General features: G+C 42.3%; 1 protein-coding gene across 1 annotated transcript; it reads right to left on the reverse strand.

Moving 5' to 3' along the window:
* Positions 1 to 1,741: 1,741 nt before the first annotated feature.
* LOC118366305 (protein ADM2-like) lies at positions 1,742 to 19,211 on the reverse strand. Its single transcript, XM_035748866.2, has 3 exons — positions 19,114 to 19,211; positions 18,533 to 18,786; positions 1,742 to 5,830 (listed from the first exon to the last, which is right to left on the reverse strand). Exons 2-3 carry the CDS (start codon positions 18,628 to 18,630, stop codon positions 5,392 to 5,394), a joined length of 537 nt encoding a protein of 178 aa, XP_035604759.1. The 5' UTR covers positions 18,631 to 18,786; positions 19,114 to 19,211; the 3' UTR covers positions 1,742 to 5,391.

The raw sequence follows: 19,211 nt of genomic DNA on the forward strand, positions 1-19,211 counted from the left end.
CAGGTGTTTGTGGAAAGAAGAGTTCTGTATTCTGTCAGTTTATCACCTGACCAGCAGCATTTGACATACTATAGATCTCTCCGATATGTATCTGTATTTCTCTCTATCTGTCTCACTCAATCCTTACCTTCCTCCCCATTTCTAGATTTACATTTTTATTACTTCTAAACAAAATACTTTTTTGGGGTTCTCATATGCTTACAATGATGTTTTAGTTATTGCTTGAACAGTCGCTAAGATGACATTTGGTTGGGATCTTTGACAAAATAACAGTTGCTAGCTAGAATGCTGACGCCCATTGACATACGCTGTAGCAAATGCTAGCCAAAGAGCCATTTTACTGGTTGAAGTGTTTTTTAAGTATAATGCAGTTGATTTGCAATTAATCAGGACTTTCATACAAGCCTTAAAATCCAATTATGAAATAGTGTGAAATACACTCATGTAAATTGCTACTTTTTTTGCTGGCATTGAGCACTTGCACGCATCGCCCCCATGTGGCAATGTTTGCAAACACAGAAAGGGGTCTATACTCTCCATACGTGCATCTTTCTACATCCTCCTATATCTTCCCAGCTCCCTCTCTTATTCCCCCTTTCTCAGATCTTCCAAACCCTCCCCATCTCTCTTGTTCCACCTCTCTCTCGTGTTAGTGGTTGACACCGGCCCATAGCTGATTTACACCAAGTATATATGCTGTATTTGTGAGATGCATACCATGGTAGTGAAAGGAAGATGAATTCTATGGACTTAGTACAGTTTTACATCTCTCCCGCTGACCTGTCCTGCGGCGTGTAAATGTTAATGTATTATACTGTATAGACTGACAACAAAAACCAGATCAACACACTGACACTGTCAGATGCCATCGCAGATTCCACTACACTGATAAAATGAAGTGCTTTGTAACACCAAAACTAGAGGCAATTGAGCTGCCACCAACTTGAAGGAGACAACCTTATCTTTGGTACCAATTCCAAAGAAATGTACCATCTAACTGACCCTCCTGTTTCCAATCTGTATAAATAAAGCACTGCAAAAATGAAGGTGGAATTCCACAAAAAAAATGTAACTTATCACAATCTATATTTAGGCTATAAACAGTTTGCATTTATAAGCCATTCTATCACACCCTGATCTGTTTCATCTGTCTTTGTGATTGTCTCCACCCCCCTCCAGGTGTCTCCCATCTTCCCCATTATTCCCTGTGTATTTATTATGTTCTCTATTTGTCTGTTGAATTTTGCTCAGTTTACTGGGACGAATAATGATTAACGAGCTATTAGGAGTAGTAGAGTGAAGGACATTGGATCAATGCTGATGCATCATGGTCAAGAGAACTTTCACCCATCTATTTTTCCACTATGATGTCACCTTTTCCCAGGTTTACCATATTCCAGGTAGGAGTGTTTTTTTTATGTTCCTTTAAGGAAATATTGAGTAATATGTATGTTCTTGGTACCTCTAGTTCTATTTATTCTAGATGTAGTAATATCGAAGAGCGCTGGCAACTGTCATGTTCTCTAATGTTTGTATAATTCTGTGGAGAGTAGACTTAATTCTGATTATAACTTCATTATTTTTTGTTTTGACAATGGCATCGATGTTGTTAACAATAACTGTTGTGAAGAGTTGCTCATACTGTACTCACACACACGTGAAGTTAAACATGGAGACACGCACGCGCACACAAACACACACGCACACACACACTTTCACAAATTAGAGGCACACACTAGACTTTCTCACTACAGTAGTTCTTTATTTTTTACAGAGAATGAAATACATTGTCTGACATGAACATGTAGCTACATTTAGGATTTATTTTTCTTTCCTAATAAAAGGTCACCTTTTAGAAGCGTGGGAAATGCAAGATAAATAGTGTCTTTGGTGACATACATATATAAACATACAAAGATAACTTAAATATATTACTTTTCTTACATAGTACCACTAATAATATATAATATGCACAAGTGCGCATGATATCATCTTCACTCCACACCACTGACAACTCTTCAAAGACATTAATACAGATCTTTATCAAATGCAACATATACAATAACTCTCATCTGTCATTAAAAATAGAATTGCAATGTTTGAAATTCAAGTTGTGAGGAACTAACAACATTAAAGTGCTTTGCTCAGTTTGCTGTGACCCTATAAGAGGCTTCTGACCTTAAGTATAATTAAATATTGAACGAGGAAAAACAGACTGGGATTGTGATGTGTCAGATCCCTGGCTAGGATGACTATACTATAAGTACCTACACATACACACTCACATACAGTCACATACACACTCACACACAGACGTGAACACACAACACAATCTCCTGCATCTCTTTACAACATAGGTTAAGTCAACAATGGCAGGCGATGGCAGCGTTAGTTTTGATGTAAGACTGATGGAGAGTGTTTCTCTTAACACACAAGGGGAGGTATTAGTGGTCAAAGGTCGTAAATAATCTGGTGGTACGCAGTTTACCCAGACAAAACACTCAGCTATGCTGCTAGGAATGGCTACAGACCCGCCAGTGACACAACACTGACATGTAATTACTGTCATATGAGATTCACATCACAAAGAAAAGGTACAGCAAAAACAAAATGACCCCAGCAAAAATCCAACAAGCACAAGGTTGGTTCCTGATTCTATAAGTGGCCGGTCAGACACAAACACACACTTGTGACAGTGGTGGTTAAGAAGTCGAGAGATTCATCAAGGTTCTTAGCGTTTGAAAAGCCTTTTAATGGTCTGTCACGAGACATTGATTAGCTCAATTACAGCAGAGACAATGGCATGTGTTTCACAAAGCCTTTGAACAGATTAGACTTAAAGAACCAATGAACCACTGATTATGACCTGCAACCTGGCGTCGCCGTCATCACTGAGATAGAAGGAGAGAGAGAGTGGTAGAGGGAGAGATGGTGAGATAGAGAGAGTGAGACAGAGAATCAATCCACGATTACATGAGCTAAATCTAAAATAAAATAAAAACCCAGTTTTAATTATGGTGATCCGGTCCAAAAAGACAAAAATATGTCAAACAAAATGAAAGGGGGATATGGATAGAGACCACACTAAAGTATGATCACTAAAGTAGATCACAAAAAAACTAAATGACTGTCAAGTATTGTCAGATATTTGGTGAATTTAAACCACTTGCCCAACTAACTTAATTAGTTATAGAATGATTTCAGTTAGGCAACGCTGTGGTCAAAACAAAACAGTAAAAACCTGGACCCTAAAAGACTCTAAGCTGATTTTGGGTACTCCTGTGACTGTTTAATTACGACACAGTAACCTAATAGTTACATAGTCATAGTCATAAATACATGAATGTATGACTTATTGCTGACCTGGTTTCTAACTGCAGCAATAGCAACATCAGCAAGTTTGGATCAAAGTTATTGGAAAACTAATAGTCTGAACGTTGAGGATGATTTAAACTATTCTAATCCTCTGACATTGAGAAAATGAAACATTTGAATGTGTTTCAAAGAGGCAGGCCGCATGATTATTATGGGTATTAAAGATGTCATGGAGATGTTGTGGCTTGTTTTTTTCCGATCGACAGGCTCTGCACCTTTTGAAGGTTGGGCTAGTTTTTTCATGGCTTGCTGAGTTGAGGTTGTTTTTGGTTATTTTTACTGAGGGCATCCGCCCACCATTTCAGAGACAGTTATAACAAGGGAATCTAGGGGCATATATTTTTTTTACCGTATTTCGTATCCAGATTTAAAATGTGGCACTCTGGCTCCCTTACTTTTGGTATCCGTGGTCTGTCATTACAAAGCCACAATGTAACAGCAGAGAACTTTGCTGTTGACTCTGTGCTAATTTGGACTCATTTGACACACTACAAGCATACAACGTAAAGTATTGTTGTGTACACACTAAACTAACTAGCAGTATTAGGATCATAACTGACCTGATTATTATTGATAATGACAAAGTAAGCCTCTCAATATTCCTAGGCAGTACTGCAAGTGGCAGATTTTGGGTTTGGGTTGGCAACTTGTGATGCTTTAGCTAGTAGTTATACGGTCCAATGGGCAAGGCAAGGCACAGTCAAAGTTTATTTTGTTTATAAATACAGCAGACGATGTGTACCACCTCGCCACCATTGCGGCACTACTAAAGAGATTAGGTCTGATTGGTTAAATTGCCGTAAACATAAAGTCGAGACTTAGTGGGAGAACTTAAGAATCACATGAAGGGGATAATATCCCCATTCAGACCCTGAGATAAGGGCAGCGGGAGTGTTCACTGTGTTCACGAGCCAACCAATAGATCTCACCGCTGAAATAGGTCCGCAATGATTCATAATAAAAATATTGAAAACCTCCATCTTGTGTAGGAACTGAGTCATTGAAATGTGTACTCTCTTCTTTCTCTTTCTATAAACAGTCTCTACTAGACGAGTCCAGAAGCGGAACTCCATCCAGCCACTGCTGAACTTGACTATGGTGGCTGAATGCGGCTGTCAAGGCTGTGGTCTGTTGAAACATATACTTCACAGAACCACAGACCGCTTCTGTCGGGAACATCATTGGCTGCAGAAGAGAGGACAGTAGGTTTTTGTCTGTAAGGTCAGTGTCTGTGTCTGTAAGGTCAGTGTCTGTGTCTATAAGGTCAGTGTCTGCCCACAAATGGTTGCTGGTGGTCTGTAAATCAGAGGATTAACCCAGATATGTCAAACATGGTCCCTCAAATTGTCCTGGCAGATCTAAGGGGGCAGGGTTTAGCGTGGGGTAAAAGGGTTCATTGGGTCGTTTTGACGGGTCTTCAGGAATATATTCCCTCTGACAGGGATCTGATCCTAGCCCTGGTAGAAATCCACATTAGTGGTTTAAGTGTTTGATCAATGGGGCCAGAGCTAACTGCTGCTGTGGAGGTCATCAGGCCTTATACAGACACGTCCAGTTGCGTTGGCTTGTGTTAAGTAGAAAGACCGGTGGACGGGAGCATTTATTCTTACATTAACAGGATTAGGAAGTCAAACTGAGCCCCTTGACTAGTCAGGAGGCCGGGAAAAACACAGAGACTTTGACGAGACCCAAATGTTCAGAGTGTTTCTGGGTGACAGGTATTAGTTCCCAGGGGTGGTTGGTGGTGGGGAGCATCAACTAAGAGGCTTTCATTCATGTCAGATTCCTTTTCTTAAACAGCATGTTGCGTTTTTGAGGTGTACAGAGGAGTAAGGCAAATGTCATTCAAAAAGTACAGAAATTGTCATTTCAGGATCTAAAAATGGTGTGGACTACATCTAATACTAATGCAAAGGCTATCTGTGATACATAAAATAGAGATACATGTCTATAGATAGAAGTTTGCTGGGGTGTTGATGTTTTCAGAGAAGAGAGGGAGAAGTATCCGTCAGTCTCTCATCCGTAACTATGCGGACTCCGGGGGTTAATGGGGGAGGAGTCCTCCCGTCCACTCTGGCCAATCAGCTGATAGAGCCGGTGGCTGAGGTTCTGAACCTGGCAGGTTCCCAGGGCGCACCCCACTCTCATCAGCTGGGGGTGGTGGTGACCCCCCCGGGACCCTGATTGGGCCTGGCGACGACCTCTTGACCCTGTCCGTTGGGGCTCCAAGCCCTCCTCAAGCCTCACACGTACCAGAGGTTCAAGATGGGCTGTGTTCATGACAGTGGGTGGTGTGTCTCTGCGGAGGTAGCCAGGCAGCCATTTTGGAGATCTGATGGAGGGCTGGAGGTCTGATGAAGGGCTGGAGTCTGTTGGGCTGGCGAGTTCGGTGCCAGTTTCTGGAGTGAAGATCTCCTCCTCTCTCAGCGCATGAAGCTTCTTAAGCAGCTCCAACCTGGGAACACAGGAAAAAGTTCAGAGTTCAGATCTTGTGTCGTTAAGATTGATGTCTGTATCTTTCCACTCTGGGTCAATGCTGACCATTGAATCAGAGAAGTCATTTTAGAACTGGCCTAGTTATTCTCAGACTGATGTGAAGCACACTTCCAACAGCATTTTATGTCAACACACACTGACAGTAAATGTTACACATGGAATGGGCATAGTGAGGGTTGATGTGTCACCATCCTGTCTTAATGCATTTTAGAAGACTAATGGCCTTTCAGCACAGGAACAAAACAGCATGGGGACCTGGCTGCTGTTCATTTATTATGGTAATATCAACATACTGGATGTCAAAACTATTGAGACTCCATGTCCACCTTAGCTAAAGCAAACAGACAGAGTGGCTCTGGAGATTTACTGACTACTCACTCAAGAGAGGGAAGGCTAATGTACAGAGCAAACTGTGGCAAGTGTCCACAGGAAAGAGACATCCCCAAGTTTCAGGAAGAGCCTGTTTAGCAAACACATCTCAGATTGACTCTGGCTTTAGTGCTGAGGAGGAGGAGGCCCTGCCATCTGTTCTCTTCTTGATGATGCCACTGGCTGCTCAACTGAAACTTGGCACTGGGGATTCTTTTCTCTGAACTGTTGTGGGTGTGTTTGCTCAGAGGGCTCGAATTTGTGTCTCTGTGTCTTCGTTTGTTACAGATGCTATAAATAGGTAGAGGTTCACCTGGCGGAAGTCATATTGACGAAGCACCGGCCACAGTGAGTCGGGAATTCAATTCTCAAAATGGCGCCAGTGGGTATATCAAGCCTCAATTCTTTTAAGTAGTAAGTATGACTTTTGTGTGTTAAATGTCCTCCCATGATAAAGTTAGAACAAGGAAGAGAAAACGTCCCTTTTGTATCCTTTTTCCATTTTAAAGAAACACAGAAACATTTCCACAACATCAGGTTCTGACCGGCTTCCAACTGCTCTTTAGAAGAAGCAGTAATGATAGTTGGCATACAGCGTAATTATAAAAAGAGCACCGTTCTCCTCGTGAAACGCTGACTGGATTGTGAGAAATAACAGGGTAGGCCTACTGTAGAACGCCACTATGCAAGTGGTAACCAACCAATCTCGGTACAGACGCAGCGAGAAGTGGCTATATTATTGAACAGGTTCCAAACCCTTCTGTGCCTCCTCAAGGCGGTCTCTTAGTTAATGTGTTCAGTGCCTTGGCCAAACATGTTGTTAATGGTCAAAATTCTACAGACTACAAACATGACTTTGAGCATTTATGGGTTTGTTCAACCAATTTAACCTAAAACAGAGTTTTCTGGTGTGTTGTGGGCTTGAAGCCCAATGTAACTAGCCAATCTAGCTACTTTACACGCAAAAATATAGTGCTATTCCAGCAACAGCACCATGAGTGGTCAGTCAGTGAAAGTTTCAAGGTAGCTATATTTGACATGTACACAGAGTTCCAACACAAAGAAAACACTGAATGAGCTTTGCCACCACCTGTGTCTGTATCCCTACCATCCAGCCTGTTTGCCCGTACAGGGCAGGGCCCTGGTGCCTGGTGATGGTGGGTGTCACTGGTAACCACTGTGGTAGTGCAGAGGGAGCACTATTTCCAGGAGCACCTAGTCATTCAGCTCTGTTCTTCTGTGGCCAGGCCATGGCCAAGTCACACCCACCTTCTGTGCCAGACAGGCACAAATTGTATTTGATTGCGTGGAAAAGCTACGTTTATATACCGCATAAATACTGCAATGTGGTTGCTATAGAGATTTGGATCGTCTATATACATTACAGTACATTTTTATTTAGTTGACCTTTCTGTACACAAAAAGGCTGAAATACAATCTTCTGTTCAGGCTCATTCTTCTTTTGTGTTTGGAATCCATGGTGGAAAATGTGTTTCTCACACAGGAGGAAGGAGGAAACTTAATCCGTTTGGAAAGAAGAGATGGTGAATAAACAAAACAAAGGTAAAACAGCTCCAGAGCAGCTTCCTTTGGGAGTCCCTGGACAAAAACAGGACTGATGGGGTGTGTAGACTGACAGTACCAAACAATGCCCACTGAGCACACACTGGTTGAATAAACGTTGTTTGAAATTACGTGTAACTAACATGGAATAGATGTTGAATTGACGTCTGTGATTCGTGGGTGTGCTGTACCCAGCTACAGGGTAGCCTAGTGGTTAGAGCATTGGACTAGTAATCAAAAGGTTGCAAGTTCAAATCCCCAAGCTGACAAGGTACAAATCTGTTGTTCTGTGCCTGAACAAGGCAGTTAACTCACTGTTCCTAGGCTGTCATTGAAAATAAGAATTTGTTCTTAACTGACCTGCCTAGGTAAAAGAAATGTTGTGTTTTATTGTACACCAGATAGGAGCAGTCAAGTGTGTTGTTTTACAGGGTCAGCCATAGTAGTACGGTTCCCCTGGAGCAAATTAGGATTAAGTGCCTTGCGCAAGAGCACATCAACAGTTTTTCCACCTTGTCAACTCAGGTATTTAAACCAGCGACCTTTCGGTTAGTGGCCCAACACTCTAACCGCTAGTCTACCTGCTGCCTAAGACAACGTGTCAGTCCCAATCCCCCCCCATCGACCAAGTCGTTTCTGTGTGTGCTTGTGTGTGTGCTTGTGTGTGTTTATAATACCCATTTAACCCCCTGTTGGGTGGCAAATGCCCTCATCCACCCCTGGTGGAGCAGTAGTGGACTTTGTGGCACACAACATGCCGCCCCGAGCCCGACCCAACGCAGTAGACGATGGCTGCTTCGCTAGTCAGGCTATTCTGGGCTGGCAGACAGCCATAAAGACCCTGTGATGTAGTTAAAAAAACAATTATCTTTGAGAATTTGTAACTGGAGGGGGGCGGAGCGGGAGAAAAAAGAAAGAAAGAGCAAATCTGCTGTTTAAAGGAGGTTAAATGTGTTTGGGTTTCTGTGGGGTTCACCTCCCACCTAGGGAGTTCGTAGCATGTCCTTTTGTCCTCCTCTCTTCTCTGTTACACCATCTGACCTGACCGTTTTACCTTCACCTGACGCTGATGCCCTTAGCTTTTATATAATGGCTTCACAAGCAAGTGTTAACTTGTCTGTCTTGTCCCTTGGGCCAGCCAGAACTCATTTGTATGTGTCTGTGCCAGAGGGATCGGATGGATCTGAGGGGAGTGTTTTGGCCAAAGACTTTGGACCGGAGGTGTAACTGTGTGCCCAGTGCACATGCTCCTCGCCAGTTTCCAGTTCTCTCACTGGATCACATCTGATCTGACAGCCCTGTCTAATTTGGCTATTGAGAAAGTAATCCTGCAAATGGACAGTAATGGAGGTCTTTGTGATTGGCAGAGGATCAAAGATATCAAAGCTTCACATTTTTAGAAACATTCACTCACTCAACACTCGTTTTCAGCACCATCTGATCTGTGGAAGATTATTTAAAAAAATATATTGGTAACAAATCCACCTACTTGTTCTGTAAAATTCCCATTTTCATCGGAGGGCATTAAGCTAAAAGTCACTTAGCTTGGGGAACGGGTGGAGGAAGGGGGGATTTGAGGGTTCGATAAAAGGGTAAGCTGAACCCAAATCCTTTGTGCAACATTGTGGTGTTATTCTTTAATATTAATCCCACAGTTTAGACTGAGTGTCAGGCTATGGGTAACTGGTGCATGGAATCAGGCACAAGAGAGCAGAGATGAGTGTACAAGGTAGTTTAATCCACGAACTGCACCAGTATAAAACAAATACAAAAGGTGTGTGAAAATACCAGTCACTCGTAAATACCAGCCATACTGTATAGAATCAACATGAACATAATAAACAAACACGCACACCAAACATGGGGGAAACAGAGGGTTAAATAATGAACATGTAATTGGGGAATAGAAACCAGGTTTGTAGAAAACAAAGACAAAACAAATGGAAAATTAAAAGTGGATTGCGATGGCTAGAAAGCCGGTGACGTCGACCACCGAACTCCGCCCGTACAAGGAGAGGGACCGACTTCGGCGGAAGTTGTGCCACTGAGGTCTGGAATCACAACTGAGACCCACCAGTGGAACCACCACAACAGGGTGATTCCACGCCAGCGGGAGCGGGAAATATATTTGGTATTTACATTTGAGTCATTTAGTCATATCCAGAGCAACTTACAGGAGCAATTAGGTGTCTCAAACTGTTCTGACAATTCTCACATAGAAACGTGATTGGGTGGAAGGGTGTTTAACATGTAGTTTTTTTTCATTTCTATCACAAGCCATTTTTGGGGGGAAAATCATGATGAAACTAGCCATTTTATACTCTTTTTAGTATACATACCTCCTATAAGACTCTCTGATCTGTGAACGGTACATAATACAGACAACATCAGTCATTATACTCCTTATAGTGTTCTCTCTGAAATACCCATTTTCACAATCATTTATTCAACATAAAAAATATTAATATTAATCTCAAAACTATCCTTTTTAGACTCTGTCTTCAAACACGTAACATTTCCAGAGTGGGCTCTCTGGTACTTTTAATGATATGACCCATTTTATACATATAAATTGACATGATAGGTCATTAACCAATCACATTCAGCAAATCACCAGCAGAGTGAGTTCCCTTTGAATCCATTTTCCCATTCACTGTGTTGGTGGTGCTCATAAAATTGATCACACCTTCAGAATTAGCAGAGCCCACCCTGGAAATGTAATGTACTTATATATATTGTTCAAAAAATGGCTTAAAATAAACCAAATCAAAAAGGGTAGTTTGGAGATATTAATATTTGAATGTTGAATAAATGAATGTGATTATTTTTAATTCAGAATCTAGACCTACTCCATATTTTAAAACACACTATAAGAATATAATGACACCAAGATGTTGTCTGTATCACGTACAGTTCACGGATCATAGGGTCTTATTGGAGGCATGTACAGTATAGGTCTAAAAAGGGCCTAAAATGGATACTTTTATCATGATTTTCTCAAACATTGTTTGTGATACAAATTTAAATCGCTGATGTTCCACCAGCCCCAGCCTGATGCCCTCTTCTGCCCCAGTAAGGACCCTCAGAGAGGGGTAAGCCTTGGCCAGTACCAGGCCTTTCATACATGCTTATACCCAGGGGGCTGGAGCCTACCATGGGCTGCCTTAATCAGCAGTAAATGTGGCACATTCATACATAATCCTCGCCAGGCCCCATGCAGCTAACAGAGGACAGATTGTGTTCTCAGTAAGGAGACAGAAATAAGCGAAAGGCGATTTATTTGTGAATGAACCATTGCTGCCGCTTGTTCTCCATGCGTTGGTAGTTTTATAACCTCTTGTATTGATGATAAGTACGTGCTGAGGGTTGATTTAGCACTTTCCTCATCATGTACTGCGTTGGGTGAAAGTGTACACAGTTGCTAAAGTCTACGGCTTGAAAGAACGACTGCCACATATCCACTGTTCTCTCTTGTTCCCCTCAGCAGACTTAAGTGTGGAGTGGTTTGGGAATTGGGAGACGGACTTCAGACTATACAGTGGTTGCAGTTCCACGTTCCAATTGTACTGAGGCGGCCACTCACAGCTGCAGTGCTGACTCCTGATTGAGGCCTGATCTCCATCGGTATTGTAGGCATCCATCCACACTACAAATGACTGTACTTAGCTAGAATAACACCTACATTTTCCTCAACCACCAATAGAACATGAAACGAGTTTAGTCCTCTCCTCAGACCTCAGAGCTCCATCTGTGTTCATTCTTCAGCCTTTATCCTGTGTTCTTTCTTTAACACTAACAGACAGACAGACAGACATCGTGTTTTATTTTTTGCTGTGGAAAATCTGGTATCATAGTTTCTCGATACTGGTATCGTGACATCCCCAATGCCCGCGCACGCACGCACGCACGTACGCACGCACGCACGCACGCACGCACGCACACACACACACACACACACACACACACACACACACACACACACACACACACACACACACACACACACACACACACGCACGCACACAAGCCTTTTGCCATGGTCAGGCTTTCAGTGCAGAGTGGAAGCATTTTCTTTATGGATGTGGACGGTGGAATTTAGGTCTTAGCCACTAATCCACTGTGGAATTCTGAGCTGCCTGGTGGGAGACTGGTTCCCCCTCTTATTTAGGCCTGGTCATAATGACTCCCATGGAGAGAGAAGGAGAAAGAGAGAGAGTGGGTGAGAGGGAGGGAGGGTCATGGCAGTGTTTATATGGTAGATACATTACATCTCCATACATTGCCAGTCCAGACCTGTGTTTACAGTGTGGGCCACATCAGAGCAGCCAAACGTACTCAGAGCAGAGGTCTAACCTCAGAGCCATACATACTGCCTCTCACAGAGCAATCTACAGGGCCAGCCAGGGTTATATCAGACTGTGAGGCACGCAAAGTGTATTTAAGTACATAAAAGAGATAACTGGAGTAAAGTTGAAGTGTTTATGAGCCATATTAGTCAAGGTAATGTTCATGTTACGTCTTTGATATTGTATAAGCATGTCTATAAATCTAAATAAAGTTATTGTATATAGAGTTATACAATCTATCACCATCTAATGGATGCAACAGTAGGTCCTCTGGGAGGTGGATGATGATGCAATGTGCCTGTTTCTGGGGTAAATATTGTGTTTGGACAATGGATGGGTGTTGACGTCTGAATTGCATGCAGGGGTCCTGGCCATGACACTTTCCCCATATGGGGTGGCAGAGGGAGTTAATGATTTAGGAGGAGGATGGACAGACGGGAAAAATATTGTTTTCCTGAGCAAATTCACGACCACAATACACACAGACTCAAATATACACAGACTCAAATACACACAGCCAGAGCAGTAGTCTACACTTACACAGTCCCTCTTTCTAAAGAGAATATACTTTACCCTCCCACACGCGCTCAATACACAAACTGTGTTCATCCTGTCTGGGATGTTTGACATGTCATATCATTGACCTCTGTCCCAGACTGTGTGGAAGTAGTGGGTCATCATGACAACAAGCAAATTACAGCACATCAGCTCCAGTAACATGCCTCTCTCTGGGGCGCCCTGCACCCCACAGCTGGAATCCACAACGTAAAACTGCTTCGTCTCTAAAGCCATATTTACAGTACCTTGTGGTTTGCCTCTATTTTCTCTCAAGCTGTTACTGTATGTAAAATGAAGGGTATAGTATGTATTGTGAATGGCCGAGAGCAAGGGTGTCAAAACACAAAGCCCCGCGGGCCGTCCATGATCAGGACATAGAGCACTTTATCGGTACAGCAAACGCACCCATCACACCTCAGTCTGAAAAGAGGAATGAGAGGAGCGATGAGGCCTGTGTTATTGTTATCGGCCTGTGATGGGATCATCATGTGTGATGGGAAGAACAGAGCGTTTGGTATGGAAGGAAGAAAAAGTGGGACATTTACTGAGTAAATAAATAGATAAAAGGAGGGAAGAAGGCAGAGAGAGAAACCAGAATTAGAGAGAAAGTGAGAAAAAAGAGAGAGGACATTATGAATCGCCCTTCCATCACCAAGGGAACATCCCGAGGGGATTTCTAGGATTGATAACCCCTCACACAGCCACAGCTTGGACAAGACAAACAGACTCCCTCTTATTGAACTGTTTGTTTTTGAAAAGCTGCCGTGTTCACTCAAATACACTGATAGAGAGCACTGCTGCAACCACAATCACATCCACCATTACCCATGAATTCTGCCCCTGCTGTTTTAAATGGGAAGTTAGTTCTGAGAGATTAAAATCATTACAACCACTGGGAAGCAGAAATAGCCCATCCCTGCTGGGAATTCTGTCTGAAATAAACAGAGAGGCGTTTGAGTCATGCCTCCCCTTACTTCGATTTGATTTCATCGGCAGGTGTTTGTCTATGAGCAGACACACAGGCACACACGCACGCACACACACACACACCTGTAGATAGAGGTTGTTGAGCTAAGTCCGAACCTCCAGCGTAGGGGCCCTCCTGTCAGAATAGGGTTACCTTATATGGAGACTGTTGTTCCATCTCAGCCCTGCCAATCTATCAGCCCTGCCAATCTAGGCCATGCAGGGTAAAAACAACCCTCTTTTTCCACATACTCATAAGTCAATAACCTCAAATATAGGTCATAAAGACTTGCCAGTCCATTCATGGATGCATGTCAGCAGAACTTTTTGGCCTGAATGCCAAGCATCACACCTGGAGGAAACCTGGCACCATCCCTACGGTGAAGCATGGTGGTGGCAGCATCATGCTGTGGGGATGTTTTTCAGCGGCAGGGACTGGGAGACACGTCAGGATCGAGGAAAAGATGAACGGAGCAAAGTACAGATCCTTGATGAAAGCCTGCTCCAGAGCGCTAAGGATCTCAGACTGGGGCGAAGGTTCACCTTCCAACAGGACAACAATCCTAAGGAGACAGCCGAGACAATGCAGGAGTTGCTTCAGGACAAGTCTCTGAATGTTATTGAGTGGCCTAGCCAGAGCCCGGGCTTGAACCTCTATTCTAACATCTCTGGAGAGACGTGAAAATACAGTTTAAGTCAGAAGTTTACATACACCTTAGCCAAATACATTTAAACTCAGTTTTTCACAATTGCTGACATTTAATCAGAGTAAACATTCCCTGACTTAGGTCAGTTAGGATCACCACTTTATTTTAGGAATGTGAAATGTCAGAATAATAGTAGAGAGAATTATTTATTTCAGCTTTCATCACATTCCCAGTGGGTCAGAAATGTACATACACTCAATTAGTATTTGGTAGCATTGCCTTTAAATTGTTTAACTTGGGTCAAACGGTTTGGGTAGCCTTCCACAAGCTTCCCACAATAAGTTGGGTGAATTTTGGCCCATTCCTCCTGACAGAGCTGGTGTAACTGAGTCAGGTTTGTAGGCCTCCTTGCTCGCACAAGCTTTTTCAGTTCTGCCCACACAATTTCTATAGGATTTAGGTCAGGGCTTTGTGATGACCACTCCAATACTTTGACAATGTTGTCCTTAAGCCATTTTGCCACAACTTTGGAAGTGTGCTTGAGGTCATTGTCCATTTGGAAGACCCATTTGCAATCAAGCTTTAACTTCCTGACTGATGTCTTGAAATGTTGTTTCAATATATCCACATCGTTTTCCTTCCTCATGATGCCATCTCTTTTGTGAAGTGCACCAGTCCCTCCTGCAGCAAAGCACCCCCATAACATGATGCTGCCACCCCCGTGCTTCACGGTTGGGATGGTATTCTTCGGCTTGCAAGCCACCCCCTTTTTCCTCCAAACATAACGTTGGTCATGATGGCCAAACAGTTCTATTTTTGTTTCATCAGACCAGAGGACATTTCTCCAAAATGTACGATCTTTGTCCCCATGTGCAGTTGCAAACCGCAGTCTGGCTTATTTATGGTGGTTTTTGAGCAGTGGATTCTTCCTTGCTGAGCCGCCATTCAGGTTATGTCGATATAGGACTCGTTTGACTGTGGATATAGATACTTTTGTACCTGTTTCCTCCAGCATCTTCTCAAGGTCCATTGCTGTTGTTCTGATTTGCACTTTTCGGACTAAAGTACGTTCATCTCTAGGAGACAGAATGCATCTCCTTCCTGAGTGGTATGATGGCTGCGTGGTCCCATGGTGTTTATACTTGCGTACTATTGTTTGTTTAGATGAACGTGGTACCTTCAGGCATTTGGAAATTGCTCCAGAGGATGAACCAGACTTGTGGAGGTCTACAATAGTTTTACTTGTGGAGGTCTACAATAGGTCTTGGCTGATTTCTTTTGATTTTCCCATGATGTCAAGCACAGGTACACCTCCAAATGACTCAAATTATGTCAATTAGCCTATCAGAAACCTCTAAAGCCATGACATAATTTTCTAGAGTTTTCCAAGCTGTTTAAAGGCACAGTCATCTTAGTGTATATAAACTTCTGACCCACTGGAATTGTGATACAGTGAATTATAAGTTAAATAATCTGTCTGTAAACAATTGTTGGAAAAATTACTTGTGTCATGCACAACGTAGATGTCCTAACCAACTTGCCAAAACTATAGTTTGTTAACAAGACATTTGTGGAGTGGTTGAAAAATGAGTTTTAATGACTCCAACCTAAGTGGATGTAAACTTCCGACTTAAACTGTAGCTGTGCAGCAATGCTTCTCATCCAACCTGACAGAGCTTGAGAGGGTCTGCATAGAAGAATGGGAGAAAGTCCCCAAATACAGGCATGCCAAGCTAGTAGTTTCATACTCAAGAAGACTCGAGGCTGTAACCGCTGCCAAAGGTCCTTCAACAAAGTACTCAGTAAAGGGTAGGAATACTTATGTAAATGTAATATTTCCGTTTTTTATACATTTGCAAAAATGTCTAAAAACCTGTTTTTGCTTTGTCATTATGGGGTATTGTATGTAGATTGGTGAGGAAAAAAAATATTTAATACATTTTAGAATAAGGCTGTAACCTAACAAAATGTGGAAAAAGTCAAGGGGTCTGAATACTTTCCAAAGGCACTGTATAAAGCAAGATAACAGTGGTGTCACTGACCTAGTAATAATATGAATAAGTCTCAACAAATGATAATCTCCAGATCCCTTGGTTGATCATGTCTGAGTTACCAGACCAACAACACAACTCATGGACATTTTTGGGGACCTGTCAGTGTGTCCTACAGCGCTAACCCACATTAGAAGAACAACTAGATACAACCAAGTGCCTTACTTCATTTGCCCCCCAAAAATGACTAACATCTTTGAACATCCCAGATTTCCATGTAAAGGCATGGCTCTTGGTGAAGGTAATCATCTGTTTTAATTGGTTTCTCTCATTGACAGGGTCCTGGTTCCTGTCAGTCTCCCACCAGAAGAGGGCATGCAGACACTGACTCTACCCTCTGCTCTAGTTCTCACTGCACTAAAACACACCAGAGACTGGAGTCTTCACTAGTGCACTTCTCCTTCACTTTGAACAGGCACGTCTGCCCACCCAATGAAATAGGAGAGCAGTGTGTGTGTGTGTGTGTGTGTGTGTGTGCGTGTGCACGTGTACGTGCGTGTGCGTACACGTGTGTGTGTGTGTGTGTGTGTGTGTGTGTGTGTGTGTGTGTGTGTGTGTGTGTGTGTGTGTGTGTGTGTGTGTGTGTGTGTGTGTGTGTGTGTGTGTGTGCGCACGTGTACGCGTGCGTGCATGTGCGTATGTGTGTGTGGGTGTGTGGGTATTGTTGACCAATTCCCTGTAATCTTGGGATTTTACTACCATGTCATACATAGAAGAATAGCAGAGTGGGAAAATACCACTCATTACAGTATTACAGTGCCTGATATTTGGGGGGAATTCAGCAAATGCCAACATGAGGAGGACTGTTTTTTCCACCTCTGCTATCATATGTCCCACATGAGGTCATATATACTGCTGTGTTAGGAATATGACCTAATGTGGGACATATGATAGCAGAGGTGGAAAAAACAGTTAACTTAAGGACCATACATTTGTCTGAACAAATTACTAAAACCAAACTTAATTTGTAAGACAAACACACAACCATATATCTGTTGCATTCCAAAATATAGTCACATGTGAATAAGATAAAGTAGATGGTTTGGCGCAATAAACCTTGACTTTGAACACTGACGCAAGTAGCTAGCACTTTCGTTTAGGGACCTATAACGAACTGTACGGAAGTATTTCATGAATACGGACAGATTGGATGTAACATTTATCTACATCGGTAATATATAAATCAAATACTGAACAGTCTTTAATAACGCGCCTCACCTGAGCATATGTGTTTATAGCGCAGTGTGAAAAAATATGATGCAATGACGGTCGTATTGTCCTCTGTCCCATTAGTTACATTTGGAGTTTTTGGACTAAATTCAGTTGCATCATATAAGAACACAAATTCTGATGAGTACGCTTTATTATGCAGATGGAATACATTTGTAATATCATCATGGTTCCCATTTTTCAACATAGTGATGATGGATAACATAGCGCTCGTTAGCCTACACTATCATGAATTTTAAGCCAACACAAGTGTTTAAATCCCATAACAGACCTAGCCCAATGGAGAGAGCAGTGGAAACGAGAGACTGCGCAAGGCGCGCATGGATGAACTCTCAATCCATTCTAAAAACACGAATTCCCCTCAAACTTTTCCACATGGTCATATTATAACTACAGAGACCCCAGTTTATCCGAGCAGGAACGCACGTTCACTGTATCACGTCTGCCTCGCTCTGACCTTGAGGGCCAATCTCCCCGACACAACACCCTGCCTGACTGAACAAAAACTTCAGCGTACTTTATGCCATAAACCTCGACATGATTCAATAAGTGGTTCAACCGGTTTGGGGTTTGACAGTGTGATTTAATTTTAAAAAACAGTAGGCTAATAAAAGGCGCGCGTCAATTCACCAAACACCGGCAAAGTCATTGGACATTCGAGAATAACCAAATTCATAATAATGCATCTCATCCATCACTGTATTTTCCGAATCGTGGAATAAAATACGACGACATGTAGCCTATATTTGAATTAGACCTCCAGATTTCCTATTGAAATAGCATCAGCTTTTATATATCCAATAAGCCCTCCAGAAGAACGTTTCTGTTCAATAATCATCACTTCCAGAAAGGATCCCTTTTAGAAAGTGAAAGAGAAGGAACTGGAAAGCACGTTCAATATAGGAAGGTCATGTAATGTCTTTCTTCTTACCTGTTTCTCTCCAGACGGTCTGCGGCCGGGAGAGCCAGGAGCTGCTGGAGGGAGAGTAGGCTGATGCAATACACAGTAACCGGCAGAAGCGAACGCATCTCGGGACGAGTTCTCACACACACCCCTTGGGAAGGAGGGTGTTCCCAAACCACCTGGACGATGTTCAACTCCCGGGGAAGAAAAATTCCCAAAGGTTTTGGTATTTAGGCTAGTACTGATATCCAGGCAACAATGCGCGAGACAGTCAAATAATCCTGTGATAAACAGAAAAATAAAAAAAGTAAAGAAAAGTAAATAAATGGTCTAATTTGATCAATAGTACCTGTGGGACACCTGCAAGTGAATTATTCACTCACTATTCAGTAGCCTAATCATGCATACAAAGTGTACGAACCACTCTATGTGTTTCCAATTGAAAGCTATGCAAAAAGAAACCTCAAGCACTAAAGCAAATATATAAAAAATGTATCCAGCTACACGCATTTTTTTATATTTTACACAAAGATGATATTGCATTTCAAATTATAACTATAATAATTCATATAAAATAGTACATTTTATGAATATTAGTAATATCTTACGTATATGAGGATTTTCGGAAAATAAATATTCAGAAGTGTTTTCCCACGGATCTAACAAGTGTTGGTCAAGATGAAGTTCTCAAATTCAACTTCTGAAG

Source organism: Oncorhynchus keta, chromosome 33 (assembly GCF_023373465.1).
Source record: "Oncorhynchus keta strain PuntledgeMale-10-30-2019 chromosome 33, Oket_V2, whole genome shotgun sequence".
NCBI lineage: Eukaryota > Metazoa > Chordata > Actinopteri > Salmoniformes > Salmonidae > Oncorhynchus > Oncorhynchus keta.